Source organism: Heteronotia binoei, chromosome 11 (assembly GCF_032191835.1).
Source record: "Heteronotia binoei isolate CCM8104 ecotype False Entrance Well chromosome 11, APGP_CSIRO_Hbin_v1, whole genome shotgun sequence".
Classification (NCBI taxonomy): domain Eukaryota; kingdom Metazoa; phylum Chordata; class Lepidosauria; order Squamata; family Gekkonidae; genus Heteronotia; species Heteronotia binoei.
The window spans coordinates 77671904-77687339 of NC_083233.1; the positions used below are offsets into that span (position 1 = coordinate 77671904).

The following is a 15436-nucleotide window of genomic DNA, read 5'->3' on the forward strand; positions in this document are numbered from 1 at the left end:
GGGCACCTTAAAGTCCGACAAAGTTTAATTCCGGGCAACAAGCTTTTGTGTGCATGCATCAGTTCAAATATTGAGGAACTCAAGTATCAGTACTGCAAAGGCAAATGAAAATTCCCTGCATGAAACCGACTTGCAAACGCTTTGGCGTCCCATAAAAGTCACTTGTGCCCCGAGGGGAAGCGGGCAAGCCAGCTGCAGTCCTCCTGCCCGTGCGCAAAGAACAGTAAAAAAAAAAAATATTGCGGGCTCTCGAGTTTCTGCTGCAAACAATCTGTTCACACTTTAAAGTCCCGCAAAACTTTTATTACGTCTGAATAAGGAGGGGGAAAAAAGAGCCAGGATCGGGTTCGCGGTTTGAACCCTGGAGCTTGCCATCTTGGCGGAAGTGAAGTAAACGGTCGAACGAGAGACAAAACCATAGAGAGGAGAGGGAATGAGAGGACCAAAGGCGGCCTGCACTACGGAAAGGTCCCTGGGCCAAACTAGTGGCACTCGCTGTTTCCCAGGGCTGGACAGGGGCAAAAACGCGCTCTTACCATGCCCCGCTTCGCCCAGCTGGTGATGGGGCCGGCGGGGAGCGGGAAGGTGAGCCCGGGGCAAGAGGGTCGTTTTGTGCGGGGAGAGTTGGGCAGTCCTGGGCTGAGCTAGGAGGTCGTGGCGGTCGGGGAGGGGGGCATTGCACGTGGCTCTCCTGCCAGCGGGACTTCTTGTACGGCCAGCTGTCTCTGCGGGATATAAATGATCTAAGCAGGGGTGGCCAAAGCTGCTTTTATTACCTTTTATTGTTATCTAGACCAAATGGTCTTCCAGCTTATTACACTATTTTGCCATTGGATCCTAACTTTGTATCAGTGAACCCACCAATTACATGTAGTTCAGCCCACTGCACCCTATCCTTTTGTCTGAAGAAGTATGCATGCATACGAAAGCTTACATTCTGAATAAAACTTTGTTGGTCTTAAAGGGGCAACTTGATCCCTACTTTGTTCTAACGTTGCTTAACGTAAGAGCTAACTGAATAAACATCAGATGTTTGAGAGCCACGAAAGAGGCAGGCAAATGGATAGGGAAGGACAGGTGGAAAGAAAGCAACTTTAAATGCATTCTCTGAGCTGTTGGCCATTGGGGTGGTGAGGGCTTCGAGAGCCATACAGTATGTGCGAAAAAGCCACGTTTTAGCCACCCCTGATCTAAGGAAGCAAATCCATGAAGCGTTTTTTCTGTTGGCTGAGTCAGACTCCCTGCACGCGAGAAACTCCAGATGGTGGCCCAGCTATTCTGGTTGCAGCAGAAATAAACAGAAGGCGGGGTGGGAAGAACTACCTCAGACACATGGATATGTTTTGCACCCGCTGAATACCTGCTATCTGATGAAGTGTGCTTGCACACAAAAGCTGATACCGTAAATAAAACCTTGTTGGTCTTAAAAGTGCCACTGGACACAAACTTCGTCCTGCTTTTTAGGACAGGAACTCCACGGGAAGGGGGCCACTGCAGAAGAGGCCATGCATAGCCTCTGGGTGCCAAAGACACCTCTTGAGAAATGCTTCTTTGGACACTTTGCTCACAGGCCAAGGCTCTTTTGATCAGTGGCTTTTTTGAGGTGATGACATACCCTTCTGTAGGGACCAAAGCAGAGCACACAAACTATTCAGTGTTATGCTACATAATAGAAATAACAGATCATTACTGAGTGGAGCGAAGGCTCAGCTGACTTAGCTTCTCCCTCCCCATAGCCGTCTGATTGCTGATGTCTCATGGCTTTTGCTATTCCATGCATGTGTTGCATTCTTTCTTCCAGAGCACTTACTGCCACACCGTGGTCCAGCACTGCGAAGTGCTGAAGCGCTCTGTTCAGGTAGTTAATCTGGATCCGGCAGCAGAACATTTTGACTACAATGTCATGGCAGGTATGTTCACAGCTTTGGCAGACAGCACATGAAGATATGGCTAGTGAAGGTTTCAGAGCCTGTATCTAACTTGTAGAAAGCCCTCCTGAGACTCTCTGCTGCTGTCTACCTAGAGGGAATCATTGCATTGGGATGGCTAGGAGGCTGAGGCATGAGCCAGCAAGTCTCAGGTTCAAACCTCATCTCCTCCACAACTCCACTTGGCTTCTCTTCCTCATTAGCAAAATACAGATAGTAGAGACCTACCATAGAGAGTCAAAATGATGTAGCAGAAGGGCTTTAAGTATAAGAGACATCATTTGCCATTACAACTGGAAGTCCTGGGAAAAACTGGGAGAGGAAGAGGTCCGTCCAAGGAATAGGTTCTTTCTAGGACTTTGCATTCAACGAAGTGATTGTAAAATAATAATAATAATAATAATAAGTTTTATTTATATCCCGCCCTCCCCGCCGAAGCAGGCTCAGGGCGGCTAGATCCTTCATGTTCAAGGACAGTATAGCTATCAATACCAAATGCCGGGGAGGAACATGAGAAGAGGGCTGCTGCCTTCGCGTCCCGCTTTCCGGATCACTGTTGGAGATTTTAAGATCAAATTAATTTAGGTCTGATCCACCCAGGGCAGTGGCTTCGTTCTTCAGCTCTCCAGTGTAACAGTGCCCTCTTCCTTTCAGACATCCGAGAGTTAATAGAAGTGGATGATGTCATGGAAGACGATTCTCTGAGGTTTGGGCCCAACGGTGGCTTGGTTTTCTGCATGGAATACTTTGCGAATAACTTTGACTGGCTGGAAGAATGTCTCGGCCACGTGGAAGACGATTACATACTTTTTGATTGCCCAGGTAAAACCCAAGAAGTTTTCCCTTTTAAAAAGTTCATTCATAACTCTGAACGAGAGAGAGACGTGACCTTCGGGACGCACTTTCGTCCGTCTTTCTTTCTGTGATTTTGTCTCAAGAGTCCTCCAGATGCAATAATCAGCAGTGACCATAAATCTTTTCCTGTCTGCTATTGGCCCTGGGATATCCCTGGTTCAGCTTGAGAGAACCCCCCCCCCTCTAGTTCTGTGCACATTGCAGGAAGCATAAAGGGAGGGGGAAATTTCTCATTGCATGCCTCTGAGTTCTCTAGCACATATGCCAAAGTCTGCTGGAGTGGGGGGACTCAGCCTTTGGTTGTGCTTCAGAAGCCCCTGAGCCCAAACTAGACATTACCTTTAGCACAGATGTCACAAAGCAGGGCCTTCTACTGGCTGGCACCATTCTGGTCAGGGTCTGCTTGGGAGGGCCCAGAGCACCTAACCACCCTTGTCTTCCTTATTAATAAATACCTCTGAACTGTGACCAAGGAGACGTGAGAACCCAGGCAGTATAACGACATAAGTTTATTACTAGTGCTCTAAAAACAATACGTGGGTGATGAAGATTTAGTGCTATAGTGAATACGAAACAGTAAAGGTTGGTGCAAATAAACAAAAGTCCTGACACGTTTAGTTATACAGTCTCTACTCTAATATTAAAACTTACCATCTCCCTTGGGTGAGGGATTTTCCTACTGCCTGTTCCAGAGAGCACTCCTTTTCTGTCTGCAACCTCTCTAGACAGAGAACCTCCCTGCCTGCGGCCTCTCCAGGAAAGAACACACCCTGTCTATACTTGGCCCTTTTTATGCTCTCTTCCCAGTCCCACTCCCCTCCGGGCTAGTTTCCCTCCAAAACCTTGCCACCCATTCAGAGAGACAGAAGGGATCTTGGGAAATGCAGGCTTTCTTTAGTAACTCCTAGGCAGGCTTCTCTGGAGCCTGTAGGCCTCACTAGGCCCAGGATCATGACAACAGGTCAGGGGGAGGCTGAATTCCCCTCCTCCCCCCTCCCCCCCACATTGCAGTCCTGAGCCGAACTGGGGCCTTGCATACTTGGGGGCTTCGGTTACCTGCTGTCACATTCAACTGTGCAAATACCAGACTCAAGAGCCAGTGTGATGTTGTCAGAGTGCTGGATTCGGATGTGGGCATTCTTTCTTTGTATCTGTCTCTTTGTTCAGGTGTATTTAAATTTGGGTCTGTCCCACAGGTCAGATTGAGCTGTACACTCACTTGCCAGTGATGAAACAGCTGGTGGAGCAGCTTCAACAGTGGGAATTCCGCGTCTGTGGAGTTTTTCTTGTCGATTCTCAATTTATGGTGGAGTCCTTTAAGGTATCTTACAGTTATCCCTAAAGAAATGTTTTGCAGTTCATGCTCTTCATGTCTTTTTTAATATATATATATATATATATATATATATATATATATATATATATACACACACACACACACACACACACACACGCACACACACACACTATCTTGTGGGAAAGCAGGTGTTTTTGTGCGGAATTGAAATGCAGCCTCTCTCTTAAAGTTTGAGGCATGATTTGTTGTTATTATTTATCCATTGCTCTTCACTCTTTTATTGCTTTTATTGTTTGACGGTTTTAGCTTGTAAGCTGCCCTGAGCCCATTCTTGGGGTAGGGCAGCGGTATTAATTAATTAATTCATTCAATTATAGAATAAATTAAAGACTTGACCTGTTATTTCCCCTGAATCTGCCACCTGCAGATGACTGCTGTCCTGATCTGACCTCGTTTAATGGCAGAGCCTCCTTCTCTTCCTAACTTCCAAAGAGCCCTTGAGTTTGGGGCCTGTACCTTTATGGGGTAGTGGGAGTGGCCAGTTGGGTGCTTCTTTTGAAGAGCCCTCCCGGAAGAGGCAGTTTGGCACAGTGGTGAAGCGCACGGACTCTTATCTGGGAGAACCGGGTTTGCTTCCCCACTCTTCCACTTGCAGCTGCTGGAATGGTCATGGGTCAGCCATAGCTCTCATAGGAGTTCTCCCTGAAAGGGCAGCTGCTGTGAGAAACCTCTCAGCCCCACCCACCTCACAGGGTGTCTGTTGCGGGGGAAGAAGATAAAGGAAATTGTAAGCCGCTCCGAGTCTCTGATTTAGAGAGAAGGGCAGGGTATAAATCTGCGGTCTTCTTCTGACATCTCTCTTCCTTTGTGTCGCTCTCTGCCAGTTTATCTCCGGTGTTATGGCAGCCCTCAGTGCGATGGTGTCTTTGGAAATTCCCCAAGTCAGCATCATGACCAAGATGGACTTGCTGAGCAAGAAAGCCAAAGCAGAAATCGAAAAGTAAGTTTTCAGAACCGCGGGCTCCTCCGCTCGGCACCTCTGGGACGAGACCCAAGCAAATCCTGAGTCTCTGCCTCCACCAGTTCTGTCTTGTCCTGTTTCTGCAAGGCCTTTCTTGTTTGGGGACAGTGTGGTGTGGTGGCTAAGAGCAGGAGGTCTCTAATCTAGGAGGACCGGGTCAATGAATTTGCTCATGAGGAGGAACAGCTATGATGAAATATACAAGGGAAAATCTTGTCCCAGCTGCACATGATGCTTCTGATACGTAAAAGACAAAAGTGAAAGCGGGACGTGGCTAAAGCACAAAGCCGAGACGCTTCCTGGGCTACCAATTAGCATGTTTCGGCTATGATGTTTTCTTCCGGCCACGCTATTATTTCAGAACCTCTGCTCACATAAGAACATAAGAGAAGCCATGTTGGATCAGGCTAATGGCCCATCCAGTCCAACACTCTGTGTCACATAAGAACATAAGAGAAGCCATGTTGGATGAGGCCAGTGGCCCATCCAGTCCAACACTCTGTGTTACACAGTGGCCAATATATGTGTGTATGTATACACACACACACACACACATATATACACACCTACTGTGGCTAATAGCCACCGATGGACCCCTGCTCCATATTTTTATCCAATCCCCTCTTGAAGCTGGCTATGCTTGTAGCCGCCGCTACCTCCCGTGGCAGTGAATTCCACATGTTAATCACCCTTTGGGTGAAGAAGTACTTCCTTTTATCCGTTTTAACCCAACTGCTCAGCAATTTCATTGAATGCCCATGAGTTCTTGTATTGTGAGAAAAGAAAAGTACTTCTTTCTCTACCTTCTCCATCCCATGCATAGTCTTGTAAACCTTTATCATGTCATCCCGCAGTTGACGTTTCTCCAAGCTAAGGAGCCCCAAGCGTTTTAACCTTTCTGCATAGGGAAAGTGTTCCAACCCTTTAATCATTCTAGTTGCCCTTTTCTGCACTTTTTCCAATGCTATAATATCCTTTTTGAGGTTCATTCACAGTTTTTCATTCATTCCATTACCTGGAGGAGGTGACAATTGCCAATGAACTGAATCCCAGAAGCTGCATTACAGCAACTCTTGGTTGACCTAGATCAGGTCTTTCTGCTCTTGCTGGCAGGTGCTCTCCAGGGCCTCAGGTAGAGGTCCTTCCCCCCTTCCCTCTGCTCTTTGCACTCCCATCCCCAGAGATGCTAGGAGCTGAAACTTGGGCCATCTGCCTGCAAAATGTATTCCACTGAGCCTCGGCCCTCTCCCCACTCCAGACCTTGGAATTAAACTGAACAAAATGCAGGGGTGGAATTCTAGCAGGAGCTCCTTTGCATATTTATTTTTATTTATCTATTTAGTAGGCTTATATTCCGCCTTTTCCCGTAAACGGGCTCAAGGCGGATCACGTTAGGCCACACCCCCTGATGTAGCCAATCCTCCTGGAGCGTACAGTAGGGCCTGTACTAAGAGCCCTCTAAGCTCTTAGAGGATTGGCTACATCAGAGGGGTGTGGCTTAATATGCAAAGGAGCTCCTGCTAGAATTCCACCCCTGGCAAAATGTCCAGGGTGGGTGGATGCTGCTGCTCTGGTTTGTAGCAGTTTTTGCATCTGGACTTGAAACAACCAGCCGTGTCTTGCCTCATCTTAGGCAGTGTGTAAAGAAAAGACACGTCGTTGTCGCCGTCGTTGAAATGGAAGAGTTAAACCATTCCTTGCCATAGCACAAGGCCCTTGGGTTACAACTTCTCACCATGAAAGATTCTGCCCCTGCAAAGGGAAGTACCTTGAATCAGCAGCCCATACCTTTCTCTGCTGCGACTTTCATGAGGAAGTGCAAGACCGTATAATGAGACCTGTTCTGCCCAACCATCCTGAATTACCAGATGCAAACTTCGTCTTTTTTTTTTTTAATTATCCAGTCGATGCCCTCATATCACAAATTCAGTGGCAGGATACTTTTTGGCTGTTAATCAGGGAGCAAATGACAAATTCTCCCATTTGATGTCTATCGGCAGATCTTGTATTTTTTCCCTCCTGAGAAATATGTTCTATTTTGTGTCTTTTTTTTATGCCAATAAAGGTATTTTGATTGGATTGGGTTACAGCGTTATTGCGATACAACTGCTTTTTCATGGTTCGTCTTCCAGGTACCTGGACCCTGATATGTATTCGATGCTGGAAGATTCGACGGGTTTGCTCCAAAGCAACAAGTTCAAGAAGCTGACAAAGGCCATCTGCGGGCTGGTACGTTTGTGCCCGCTTGCATTTTTCCGAGTTTTTGGATTCAGCATGGAATGCGCAGCTGTCAGGGGTGGCTGATGGTCCACGTTGGATGGCTCAACTCTTCCCCCACCTTTCCCGGTTGCTCACTAGTTTCCACAGCCAGGATAGTCTCTCGTGGGTGCTGAAGGCAATACGGGCCGCTCACCCATGCACAGGAAGGGAGGGGAAGGGGCTGGGAGAACGGAAAGATGTCTCCCGAGAGCAGCTCTGCTCGGTCACATGGAAGCCTTCTTGGCCCAGCATCCTGTTTCCAAGGGTGGCAACAAGCCAAATGCCCTCTGGGAAGCCACTTGAGTCAGGCCTTTCCTTTTTGCTTGCCAACCAACATGTGGTTCTTGGTGGTAGACTGCCTCTGAGCATGGATGTTTCATACAGAACTGGTGGCTGATCGTTGTTGATGGCTGTATCCTTCGTGATCGTGTCTCATTGTTTCCTAAAGCCATCTAAGCTTGTCTTATATAAGTGAATTCCAGGGGCTTTTTTAATAGCAGGAACTCCTTTGCATATTAGGCCACACCCCCTGATGTAGCCAATCCTCCTGGAGCTTTCAGAGCTCTTCGTACTGCTGGGGAATGCTCCATGTGGTCCCACCCAGGGGTGGAATTCTAGCAAGAGCTCCTTTGCGCTACATCAGGGGTGTGTGGCTTAATATGCAAATGAGCTCCTGCTAGAATTCCAGCCCTGGTCCCACCCATTTCTAAAAACACTTCCCGGGATCCAGGAAAGGTGTAATGCGCTACACTGGCAGTTAGACAACTATCTGTCTGAGCATTCTGTCGATGGAAGTGGGTGGCACCAGCGTTCCTTTCTCCTCAAAGCGACCTGTGAGCGCTGAAACGACGTGCTTTTCAAAAACCGAAACGGTCGCTGCTTCTGCCCACCGCTGCTGTCTGAAAACCCGGCGGTTCCCTTTCAGATCGACGACTACAGCATGGTCCGCTTCCTGCCGTTCGACCGCTCTGACGAGGAGAGCGTCAACATCGTCCTGCAGCACATCGACTTCGCTATCCAGTACGGGGAGGACCTCGAGTTCAAAGAGCCAAAGGTAATGAGCCAAAGACCTTGGACGCAGATAATAATAAAACCGGGCTTTCTCGGCTGAGGTTAAACCGCCCTTGAAAAGTAACACGAGAAAAGAGCGCAGTTTTGTTTTTTGTTTTTTTAACGAGGTTAAAGGCTCATTTGTGATGTTGACAAAATGGAATTTGTCAGGGCTTTTTTTTTTTTGTAGCAGGAAGTCCTTCGCGTATTAGGCCGCACCCCCCTGATGTAGCCCATCCTCCTGCAGCTTAATAGGAGGCCCTGCACTAAGAGCCCTGTAAGCTCTTGGAGGATTGGTGTGTGGCCTAATATGCAAAGGAGCTCCTGCTACAAAAAAAGCCCTGTAATTTGTGATATTTCCTTGCCTGGTGAATTTGTAGGATTGTACTCCCCAAAAGTGACCAGGGATCAAGCCATCCAAAACGGTGATGGGTTCTGATTTCACTGAATCCCCCACTCCGCCCCTGGAAGCTCGCTGGGTCATCTGAGGCCAGCCACAAACTCTCAGCCTAACCTCCCTCACAGAGTGGTGGTGAGCAGGGCTTTTTTTTGCAGCAGGCACTCCTTTGCATATTAGGCCCCACCCCCTGACGTAGCCAATCCTCCAAGAGCTTACAGGGCTCTTCATACAGGGCCTACCGTAAGCTCCAAGAGGATTGGCTACATCGGGGGCGGGGTGTGGCTTAATATGCAAATGAGTCCCTGCTGCAAAAAAAAGAAGAAGAAGAAGATATTGGATTTATATCCCGCCCTCCACTCCGAAGAGTCTCAGAGCGGTTCACAATCTCCTTTACCTTCCTCCCCCACAACAGACACCCTGTGAGGTGGGTGGGGCTAAGAGAGCTCTTACAGCAGCTGCCCTTTCAAGGACAACCTCTGCCAGGGCTATGGCTGACCCAAGGCCATGCCAGCAGGTGCAAGTGGAGGAGTGGGGAATCAAACCCGGTTCTCCCAGATAAGAGTCCACACACTTAACCACTACACCAAACTGGCTGGTTGTGAGGATAAAAATGGAGGGTGGGGAAAGAACGCAAGCTGCTTTACGTTCCAGGTTGGGAAGGAAGGCCCGGGTACAAATCAAGCAAACAAAGCAAAGGTGTGCGTTGATTATGCTGAAAGGGGAAATAGTGTCCAGCAGCATGATTAAGAGGGAAAGAGAGTCAGCCCCAGGAGGGTGCGCTCCTCCGCTCTGTGGCTCCTTCTGCAATTCATTAAATAGAATCATGGAAGGGGGCATAGAGGCCATCTAGTCCAACCTTTTGCTCAACGCAGGATCAGCCTAGGGCAGGGGTGTCAAACTTATTTGTTACGAGGGCCAGATCTGATATTTATCTCAGATCTCGGGCCGGGCCATGTGTGTCCCTATTTAAGATTAGGTAGCAGAGAGATAAACTTTATAAAGGACACAAACACAATTGAAGATTTTTTTAAAATAAAACCTTAAAAAAATAAAACATGCTTAAAACATTAGCACTCATAGGTCTTAAAGGTGCTTTCTTTGTATCTCTCCCACGGGATCCAGGGAACTGGGCAAAGGAAGCTCTGGTTCTTTCCTTTTTTCCCCAGGAGATCAGGAGGGGGAGGAGCTTCAGCTAACAGAAGGAAGAATAGCTCTGCTGTGCGACTGAGAGAGCCTGGCAAAGCAAGCTTTGCCTCCTCCCCTTCCTTCCCAAGGGAGGAGCCTCAGCCAATGGAGAAAATAGAGGCTTTGCTCTGTAGCTCTGCTGTGCAATTGAGCAAGCCTGGCAAACCAAGCTGTGAGGCAGAATGAACCAAGAGAGAAGGAGCAGGAAGCGGATGACAGACAGTTGCTTGGGGGCCTGATAGGAGCCCTCCGGGGGGGGGGGGGAGGGCGATTCAGCCCCCAGGCTGCGTGTTTGACACCCCTGGCCTAGGGCACTCCTGACAAGTGATCATCCAGCAGCTGCTCGAAGACTGCCAGTGAGGGGAGCTCAGCCCTCCCAAAGCAGCTGATTCTACTGCTGAACTGCTCTTACTGCGATTATCTTGCGTAATATCAGCCAGTATCTTTCCTCCTGCAAATTTAAGCCCATTATCCCAATTCCAGTCCATCGCTGACAAGAGAAGCAGCTCCCTGGAATGGGCCCAGAGGAGGGCGACGAAGCTGGTGAGGGGTAGAATCCTGGAGTTGGAAGGGACCTCCAGGGTCATCTAGTCCAACTACCTGCACAGTGCAGGAAACCCACAAACACCTACCCCTACCTACCTACCTACCAAGTCCTATGAGGAAAGGTGGAAGGAGCTGGGCATGTTTAGCGTGGAGAGGAGGCGGCTGAGAGGTGATAGGATCACCATCTTCAAGTACTTGAAGGGCTGTCCTATAGAGGATGGGGTGGAATTGTTTTCTGTGGCCCCGGAAGGTAGGACCAGAACCAATGGATTGAAATGAAATCAAAAGGGTTTCTGGCTCAATATTAGGAAGAACTTCCTGACCATCAGAGTGGTTTCTCAGTGGAACAGGCTTTCTCCTCGGGAGGTGGTGGGCTCTCCTTCCTTGGAGGTTTATAAACAGAGGCCAGATGGCCATCTGACTGCAATGAAGATCCTGTGAATTTAGGGGGAGGTATTTGTGAGTTTCCTGCATTGTGCAGGGGGTTGGACTAGATGATCCTGGGCGGTCACTTCCAACTCCGGAGGTGGTGGGCTCTCCTTCCTTGGAGGTTTTTCAACAGAGGCTAGATGGCCCTCTGACAGCAATGAGGATCCTGTGAATTTAGGGGGAGGGGTTTGTGAGTTTCCTGCCTTGTGCAGGGGGTTGGACTAGATGACTCTGGGGGGTCCCTTCCAACTCCGGAGGCGGTGGGCTCTCCTTCCTTGGAGGTTTCTAAACAGAGGCTAGATGGCCATCTGACAGCAATGAAGATCCTGTGAATTTAGGGGGAGGTATTTGTGAGTTTCCTGCATTGTGCAGGGGGTTGGATTAGATGATCCTGGGTGGTCACTTCCAACTCGGGAGGCGGTGGGCTCTCCTTCCTTCGAGGTTTTCCAACAGGGGCTAGATGGCCATCTGACAGCAATCCTACGTATATAGCAGGGGTGGCCAAACTTATTTAATGTTAAGATCCACGCAGAATAAATGTCAGCTGTTTGAGAGCTGCAAGACGTGAATGTCAGATGTTTGAGAGCTGCTGAGGAAGGAAGGAAAGAAGGAAAATAGATGGAGGAGGGAGGGAGAGGTAGAAAGAAAGCAACTTTAACTTTATATGCATTCCCCAAGCTGCTGGCTGGCTTGGCTTGGAGAAGTGAATTAAAGAGAGACACCTTCTCCAAAAGGGCCAACAGGATGGTGGGGGGGCTTCAGGAGCCACACAATATGTGTGAAAGAGCCACATGTGGCTCCTGATCTACAGTTTGGCCACCCCGGATCATAATTGTCATAGCCAGAGCTGGGGTGCGTATTAGACAACTGAGCAAACTTGGCGAAAACTCAAAAGTGTTAAAACATTTGTGTCGATTCTCTCCCCCCCTCCAGGAAACGGAGGAAGACAAACCTTCTGCTTATGATGAATTCTTTCAAGACAGAGAGGACGAATGAAGACTCCTGGCTGGTTTTAGCGAGGCTCTCGTCATGTTTCCTGCATCTCGGACTTTAAAACAGACCTTGGAATCGCACCGGGCTGTGGGGGGGGGGCTTTCCCCCAGGAAGCTCGTTATGTATATAAGTGTACAGCTGCAACTTCACATGCGGTTTTCTCATCTTTAAAGGGGGATGAATAAATTATTTGTGTCGTTTTTGGTAGTTGGCTGCCTTAAGAAAAGGACTCCCCCCCCCCCCGTATCGCTGTATCGCTCACACCCTGCCACAAATTTTGTCAGTCTCGAAGGTGCTGCTGGATTTGTGTGTTCTTAGTGTAATGCTCGTTCAGCCTTGCCGCTGCATACCTTCCGTTGGAAAGTGAGCTTAGCCCCCTCAGCGAGTAAATGTGGAAGCGTTACCTCTGGTCTTGGGCAGGGTGACTGTCGCCTCAACACTGAGTTTCTGTGGTGAACTCTTACGCATTACGGGGAGAGGTAACAAGGATTTCCAGACGTGTGAGGAAACAAAATATTCTGCCACGCTGGAGTCTCCTAGTGACTCTTAGTGGAAAACCCCAGATCAGAAGAAGAAGACGACTGCAGATTTATACCCCGCCCTTCTCTCTGAATCAGAGACTCAGAGTGGCTTACAATCTCCTATGTCTTCTCCCCCCACAACAGACACCCTGTGAGGGGGTGGGGCTGAGAGGGCTCTCACAGCAGCTGCCCTTTCAAGGATAACCTCTGCCAGAGCTCTGGCTGACCCAAGGCCATTCCAGCAGCTGCAGGTGGAGGAGTGGGAAATCAAACCCGGTTCTCCCAGATAAGAGTCTACACACTTAACCACTACACCAAACTGGCTCTCGGGGGGCGGGGGGAAGCCCTGTGTAAGAATCTCTGCAGCCTTGTCCAGATTAGCTAAAAAGCTAATTTTAATTTAAAAATGGCAGACATCTTTAGAGAGGGAAAATTTGGAGTTAGCCGTTTTCTTTTTGCTTTTTAACTGAAAATGCTTTTCGCTATTCCCATAAGCCGCCTTGAACCACAGGGAAAGGTGGGATATCAATGTTTTACTACATGAATCTCCTTGAAGAACAGGATGCAGAGTAGATGTGGAAAACAGCTATGGCCTACAATGTCCTTCCTGGCGTTATATATGTTTTCAGGCTAATTGGAGAGCCCTAGCTGCCAAAGGAACTATACGGGTTCTAAGAAATTACTGACGGGAACTGGCATTCAGGATCTGTTGGTTCTGTCGGAGAGCCAGTTTGGTGTAGTGGTTAAGTGTGCGGACTCTTATCTGGGAGAACCGGGTTTGATTCCCCACTCCTCCACTTGCACCTGCTGGAATGGCCTTGGATTAGCCATAGCTCTGGCAGAGGTTGTCCTTGAAAGGGCAGCTGCTGGGAGAGCCCTCTCAGCCCCACCCACCTCACAGGGTGTCTGTTGTGGGGGAGGAAGGTAAAGGAGATTGTAAGCCGCTCTGAGACTCTTTGGAGTGGAGGGCGGGATATAAATCCAATATCTTCATCATCATCTTCTTCTTTCAGTGTGGTTGCAAACATGTAAAGATACATTGAAAAGGTTCAACCACTCCTTAAACGTAATTCACCTTACCCTCTGATTAGAGTACATTCCACAGTTCTAAGAGGGACACGAAGAAAACAAACATTATAGATTTTTCCCTCTACAAGATAACATGGCACCAGCCCTTAACTGAGATATAGTTGCCTAGAGACCAGGAGGTCAAATATCAGGTTTAGGTAAGGGTGAAAATAAGGGCGGGAACATTCTAAAACAAGGGTGGCCAAACCTGCTTCAATGTAAGAGCCTCATAGAATAAAAGATGCTTGAGAGCTGCAAAACATGAACGTCAGATGTTTGAGAGCTGTGAGACAGGAAGGCAGGCAAACGGATGGAGGGGTGAAGGAAGGAGAGGTGGAAAGAAACCAACTTTAAATGCGTTCTTCAAGCAAGCTGACAGAGTGGTGGGGGCTTCAAGAGACATACAATAGGTGTGAAAGAACCACGTGTGTCTCCCGAGGCACAGTTCGGCCGCCCCATTCTTAAAAATAGCAAATCATTCCACAGGAGATCAGACTAATCTTCAGGCTCACTAGAAGTTATTGGAAGATCCTTTATTTTTGCTTAGTGGTGAAATAAAACCCTCTAATGCTTCTGAATGAATGTAAAGATCACATTAAAGTAAGGGCGATTAGATCCTTACCAATGGCCAAGTCTTTTTGGGGTGGGGGGTGGGGGGGGATGCCAGATTAACACATCTAGATGGCCAGTGACTGGGGGTCTATGGTGGAAGAGTCTGGTTGCTAAATTTTAGGATTGCCAGCCTCCAGGTGGGGCCTGGAGATCTCCCAGAATTACAAGTTATGTCCAAACTACAGATATCAGTTCCCCTGGAGAAAATGGCGGTTTTGGAGGGTGGGCTCTAGGGCATTGTTCCCTCCTCAGGCTCCGCCTCTAAATCTCCAACACAAAGAGTTGGAAATCCTAAATTGCTTCTCTCCTCTCCACCCCCATCATTAACAGAAGTGTGGCAGGCAAACACCCATCTGGTGGGCTCTGAATGTGTACTGAATACATCCCCCCTCCTTTCTGCTTCCTTGTTGGGGGACACTTTACCTGTTGAACTTCTGCTTGTCACAGCCGCTAAAGGCTCAAAAACTCCTGCGAGGGTGGAATCTCGGATCTGTTGGTTGGTTTCCAGGGCGGCTGCGCCTGTCCTCTGCTGCAAACCTAAATTGCTGCTGGGAATCCTAAATTGCTTCTCTTCTCTCCCCGCCACCCACCCATCCACCACGGTCATTAACAGAAGTGTGGCAGGCAAACGCCCATCTGGTGGGCTCTGAATGTGTATCACAGGGGTGGCCAACGGTAGCTCTCGAGATGTTTTTGCCTACAACTCCCAGCAGCTGCAGCCAACATGGCCAATGGCTTGGGCTGATGGGAGTTGTAGGCAGAAAACATCTGGAGAGCTACTGTTGGCCACCCCTGGTGGATCGAATACATCCCCCCTCCTTTCTGCTTCCTTGTTGGGGAACGCTTTACCTGTTGAACTTCTGCTTGTCACAGCCGCTAAAGGCCCAGGAACTTCTGCGAGGGTAGAGTCTCTGATCTGTTGGTTGGTTTCCAGGGCGGCTGCGCCTGTTCTCTGCTGCAAACCTAAATTGCTGCTGGGAATCCTAAATTGTTTCTCTTCTCTCTCTCTCCCCCCAGTCATTAACAGAAATGTGGCAGGCAAACACCCATCTGGTGGGCTCTGAATGTGTATCGAATACATCCCCCCTCCTTTCTGCTTCCTTGCTGGGGAACGCTTTACTTGTTGAACTTCTGCTTGTCACAGCCGCGAAAGGCCCGGGAACTCCTGCGAGGGTGGAATCTCTGATCTGCTGGTTGGTTTCCAGGGCGGCTGCGCCTGTCCTCTGCTGCCCCCTCGTGGCCGTAAATTTCCCTGCGCGCCCCCTTTTTTTC

The 15436-nt window shown here is 48.7% G+C and overlaps 1 protein-coding gene across 1 annotated transcript; it reads left to right on the forward strand.

The window, feature by feature from the left end:
* The first annotated feature begins 422 nt into the window (after positions 1-422).
* Positions 423-12163, forward strand: GPN3 (GPN-loop GTPase 3). Its single transcript, XM_060250372.1, has 8 exons — positions 423-585; positions 1802-1910; positions 2583-2750; positions 3980-4104; positions 4965-5080; positions 7234-7330; positions 8286-8414; positions 11904-12163. Exons 1-8 carry the CDS (start codon positions 538-540, stop codon positions 11964-11966), a joined length of 855 nt encoding a protein of 284 aa, XP_060106355.1. The 5' UTR covers positions 423-537; the 3' UTR covers positions 11967-12163.
* Positions 12164-15436: the final 3273 nt, after the last annotated feature.

Excerpts from the sequence above, each read along its gene's own strand:
- GPN3 (XM_060250372.1), top strand. The coding sequence starts at position 538 with ATGCCCCGCTTCGCCCAGCTGGTGATGGGGCCGGCGGGGAGCGGGAAG. Across the intron at positions 1,911-2,582 it reads TGACTACAATGTCATGGCAG|ACATCCGAGAGTTAATAGAA; the intron begins GTATGTTCACAG and ends TCTTCCTTTCAG. Across the intron at positions 4,105-4,964 it reads TTATGGTGGAGTCCTTTAAG|TTTATCTCCGGTGTTATGGC; the intron begins GTATCTTACAGT and ends GCTCTCTGCCAG.